The sequence below is a fragment of the Syngnathus acus genome, chromosome 14 (assembly GCF_901709675.1).
Source record: "Syngnathus acus chromosome 14, fSynAcu1.2, whole genome shotgun sequence".
Classification (NCBI taxonomy): Eukaryota; Metazoa; Chordata; class Actinopteri; order Syngnathiformes; family Syngnathidae; genus Syngnathus; species Syngnathus acus.
Genome location: NC_051099.1, coordinates 5,221,443 through 5,226,254, shown reverse-complemented (window position 1 = coordinate 5,226,254; position 4,812 = coordinate 5,221,443). Strand labels below are relative to the sequence as shown.

At 38.9% G+C, this 4,812-nt stretch overlaps 1 protein-coding gene across 2 annotated transcripts; it reads right to left on the bottom strand.

The window, feature by feature from the left end:
- Positions 1-399: 399 nt before the first annotated feature.
- ube2g1a (ubiquitin-conjugating enzyme E2G 1a (UBC7 homolog, yeast)) lies at positions 400-4,045 on the bottom strand. 2 transcript variants are annotated; one of them, XM_037269213.1, is made up of 6 exons: positions 3,851-4,045; positions 2,693-2,795; positions 2,465-2,562; positions 2,206-2,384; positions 1,998-2,121; positions 400-1,551 (listed from the first exon to the last, which is right to left on the bottom strand). In XM_037269213.1, exons 1-5 carry the CDS (start codon positions 3,894-3,896, stop codon positions 2,035-2,037), a joined length of 513 nt encoding a protein of 170 aa, XP_037125108.1. In that variant the 5' UTR covers positions 3,897-4,045; the 3' UTR covers positions 400-1,551; positions 1,998-2,034. The 2 variants fall into 2 exon arrangements, with proteins under 2 accessions (XP_037125108.1, XP_037125107.1); XM_037269212.1 differs by having other exon boundaries at positions 2,002-2,121.
- Between the last annotated feature and the right edge of the window lie 767 nt (positions 4,046-4,812).

The window sequence follows — 4,812 nt, the reverse complement described above, 5'->3', positions numbered from 1 at the left end:
AGTGCGGCGTTCAAGGCGCGTCGGTGGGCGCGTCAATTATAGTGTTTTCGCGTGAACGCAACTAATCACTTGAACGTGGCGCAATATGTCAATAAAATTCAATTTTGTCTCACACTAAAGATAGCAACAAACAATAATACAACTGCCTTGTTCTTTGTAGAAGAAAATGTTACTTTTGTTGATAATGGGAGATATCTATCTCTCTATCTACCTAATATGACTGAAAGCCATCGTTACATTTGATTTTTTGTTTTTTAAATACCTGCAGAGTAATTGTAATTGGAAAAGCAGGCAAGTGCATTTACATTTTCTTCCAGGAAATGGTTCAGCAAACCTTCTCAGGATTGATGTGCATTTTATGCGGGGCCCAGTACACAAAATGATTTTAACACACGCAAATATCGGAAAAAACACAATATAATAGAAGAACTCATTACAGATAACAGATTTCATAACATGAAAAATATACATCAGTATTTTTGTCTTTGTACATTAGCCAAAAACTGCAACCGTTCAGTGAACATAACGAGATGGTTGGATGTGATGATAGAACAGCACAATATGGGCACATATACTGTATGGACAAACATTCACAAACAAAATGCCAGAAATAAATTGGGGGGGGGGGGGGGAAACAGGAACAGAAAGATAAGCATGCATAGTAACAATTCCTACCATGGACAACATTGACAAAGAAAAAAAAGAACAGCTACTAAATCAGCAGATTTTGGAGGACCTTCATTTGTATCGTGTGTATAAGAATACACACCAGAGGAGATTTATTGCTACATTAAATTGGGAACAATAGCATTATAGTATGATACTATAGCATTATTACTAATTAAGCAATGCAGAATGACATGATCGAGCATTTGTATCTGGAGGCACTTTTGCAAAAAGACAAAAAGAAAAAAATTGCGCATGCACAAAACGAAGTCATGTTGATTTGTTTGTTGATAAAAGAATGGGATGATAAGAGTTAATAGCGAAATAAAATCCAAAATTACTATGGAACAGATTTGAAATTGGGTTATAAGAATCCACAACAAACATCAAATATGGCCCAATCTAGAAATGACAAAATTTGTCAGCCATAGCGTGCTTGACCCCAATCAAGCTCTTCACAAAAAACATTCCGATCCTCAATTTAAGACCTTCTGCTGAAGAATAAAAAAACGACACATGTTGGAGCGGGGAAAAGGGAAGAAATAAATCAGAGCCAGCGCAATTAATTGAGACTATGTGCATAACGTACGGAGAGGGATCTTATATATTATCTGGTTTAGTCTGTGCTATATACATGTCTTTACAATATCTTCCTGAAGCAGTTCATTGACTTGCAAAGTGTTGTTTTTTTTCTTCTGGGTTGTTTTTATGTTCAGTTGGCACTTGCTTGGTGGTTGTCTGTCAGCCATGGTAGTCACTGTAATGTTCTATTGCAGCTTAGAGGAGCCAGTCATAGTCTTCCTGCCAAAATAAAAGGAGGACGAGCCTGGCAAAACGGTGGAAGAGTGCAGGAAAACAGTGCCATGTTGAGATTCAATTGGAGACCTGGTGGGGGGCACACAACACAGAACGGAATTTAGCAAGATGAATCAAATGACCACTAGATGGCGACAAAGCGACACTGTTATTGATTTTGGCCTGAGAATAAAAACAGCCAATGCCAAATTCATGAAGGTGCACCGCATGGTCCATCCAATGGACAATTAGAATACATTGTAAAATTCTTATGCATTTCTCCAAGATGCCAACTGAGGCTATGGGCAAGAAGCCTTCATAAATAACAACGGTTGGGGGGGTGGGGGTGCACTGTAGAGGTTCCAAATTTCCTGCCGCAACATTACGACGACCGCTCAAGGCCAGATTCTTCTTCTTAGGTTTAAGGGGCGGCGGTTACAACCAGATGTCGGTTGACTCAATGCAATGAAAATGTGAAGCAGTTCTCAAAAACAGCATTAGAACAAAAACTAATGTTCAGTTCAGTTTTAACATACTTGCCCTGAAAACATGAATTGCGATCCTTGCTAAATATCACTCAAACGCAGTCTCTTGGCTTTTCCGTACACAGCGTGCAACTTTTCTTTTGAAAGCTCCATGCCTGTCCTCCCGCCACTCTTTCTACGGAAGAAAAAAAAAAGATATTTATTTTGAAGGCTGTTTTTCCCATTCATCATTCCTTATGTGTTAAACAAACAAACTTACTGCTGCATCTACGTTGGCCGGCGAGTCACCATTTGGGTCTGCCAACATGGAGATAACACTAATCATGATAGTTTCAACGGTATGGATGGGAAGCCAACGTTCTTCTGGTTTTTCATAGCCATACTTGTCCTCCCCGGGTTCGTGTAAAATAGAAATACATACATCTCCGTTCTTGTCAACTACAACAACAACAAAAATCAAACAATTTAATTTCAGGTATTTTAGTGAAAACATTGTGCATCTCCCTGGCTGTACCTACCATTAGGGTGCCAAATATCCGTGATAAATTTCATTTTAGGCGGCCTGAGAGGGTAGTCTTTGGGAAAAGTCAGATGAGCTTTAAACACACCACCTTCACTGTGAACATTTTAAAAAAGGTCAAAGACAACAAATGTCAATACTACGATCACATTGAAATACATTCAAACTGGTTAGTAACAAGAGTTGGTAAGAATGCAAGACCAAATAATGGAAATGGAAAACTTACTAAAGCGTGTCTGGTGGCCCAATGATAAGAACTTCCCATCTGTACAGATCATTATCCTCAATCAAGCCGGCTGAGAATCCTTCTACTGGGTTTTTATTGAGCTCTGGAGAACAAAACAAATGACAAGTTAAGGTCATACCATTCAAATTCAGCAAAACCACAATTATCTGGGGCCTATTAACTGTATTAAGCAGCAGTGTCATAATTACACAGCAACAAAGGGTGTGGCTGGTAAAGCTACACAATTAATCAAAGTTTAGCAAAAGTATCAAGAAAATATCTGAGGACTTGTTATAAATGAGGCTATTAAAAAGATTATTTATTAGGGTGCGCTTAATCCGACACAAGTCACGTTCACTTATAGACTATGTCAGATGATACTTGGTATTTATTTTATGAGGTCCTAAATCTGTGATGGTCAAAAATGCAGTGTCAAGTTTCTTCTTGGGGGTAAAAGTGCTGGCGTGTCCATAAATCAATGCTCACCCAGCACCCATCGCCAATTTTGTTTTGTATAACATGCCTCTGGTTAAGTAAGTAGTTATTTATTGAAAATAGCCCAATATCACCAGTAAGGGTATATTGTGGGCCATACAGTAGATAGTGGTACAACTCAAGTGTCGATGGTCTCAAGTGACGCCATACATAAAGATGATTCTTCTTCTAACACCATAAATACTTGATGGCTACTTTTAAGGTTTCGTTGATTATGAGGGCGAGCTGGAACGTAACCCCGTGTTAACCGGGGGGTTACTGTACTGAATGTTTCAGTCGTGAGTGGGAGCGTTACAGTAGCGTTTGTCAGTGTACTGTAACTACTGTATGTAACTAGGAGCGTTTCACTGGTGTCAATAAGAGTTTTATATTTTATGTAAGGGGTAATCCTGAATTCTGAGAATTCAAGACGTCTGACAGCGAACGTACAACTTGTCTGTATGCACCATGAACGCGTTGTCTTCTTCTCTACCTGCATGAACGTTCTGTCAGTCAACAATCGCCTTACCAATCTTCCCGCAGTTTATTCAATCCGTAATGGGCCATTCGCATTCATGTGGATCATTCGTGCAAATATTTTGCGCCCGTACCATCGGTTGAGTCCCAGCTAAAACGTTCATTAGCAAGACAGGCAGTAACCGCTAACGCCAAATATTTCATTACCTGCGAGCTGTCTCCTGAGTAACAGCGCTGATTGAGGCTCTGTCATAGTTTGGCCAATGTGATGCAGCTATTGTGAACAGTAATATGGCGAGGTAACAGCGTTATAGTCTCGTTTACAGCACAGTCCAACGTCTCCTCTATTTTCCGTTTAGCATTCGCGACATCGCTTCTTCTTCGTCGCCTTTTGCTGCAGATCTGTCCCTGCTCTGGGGAGGACTGGTTCCGCTTCTTCTTCGTTGGTTTCCTGGCAGCTGATGTCATAACTACGTTGCTGCCCTCTGGTGGAGAAATACTTACATTTCAAGTAGTGTACTAGAGTTATTATGGGCACGCGCGTAAATCTAACTGTAGTTTGAAATTAAGCGATTTAATTGAATAGGTAGCAATAAGACGTAGATCGCCTGTATTATTAACGATGTAATGAAAAGAATATTTGGACAGTTTGTAATGTAATATTTACTTAAACACCAGATGGCAGCAATTGACAAGTTCCCCTGAAATGTGGTTGATTTGCACTGTTTATTTACTACAGTTTTTTTTTCTCTTTAAACACTAGAACAACTCACAGAATTACATTTATTTGATTAACATTGTATACTTAACATCAAATTATCCAATATACATCTTTTCTCAAACTTTTTTAGCTGTGATAATGAAGACAGTACAAAAACCCATGATGTATCCAAATATAATCTTTAGTCATACAGTCGTCATGAATTTTGTTTTGAAAAGCCACTGAACTAGTACTCATGTGACTTTAATGATTGCTCAGGGGGGTTTGGGTCAATGGTCACGTTGTCAAAATGAAGGCCGACGATAAAACCTTGTTTTATATTACAACAACATAGTTATTGATATGTGGTTTACTCCAGAAGTGGCAAAAGTACTCACAATTCTACACTTAGTAATGTAAAGTAGTAATGTGCTCATTTTGACAAAGTACAAGTCACAACACATTTATT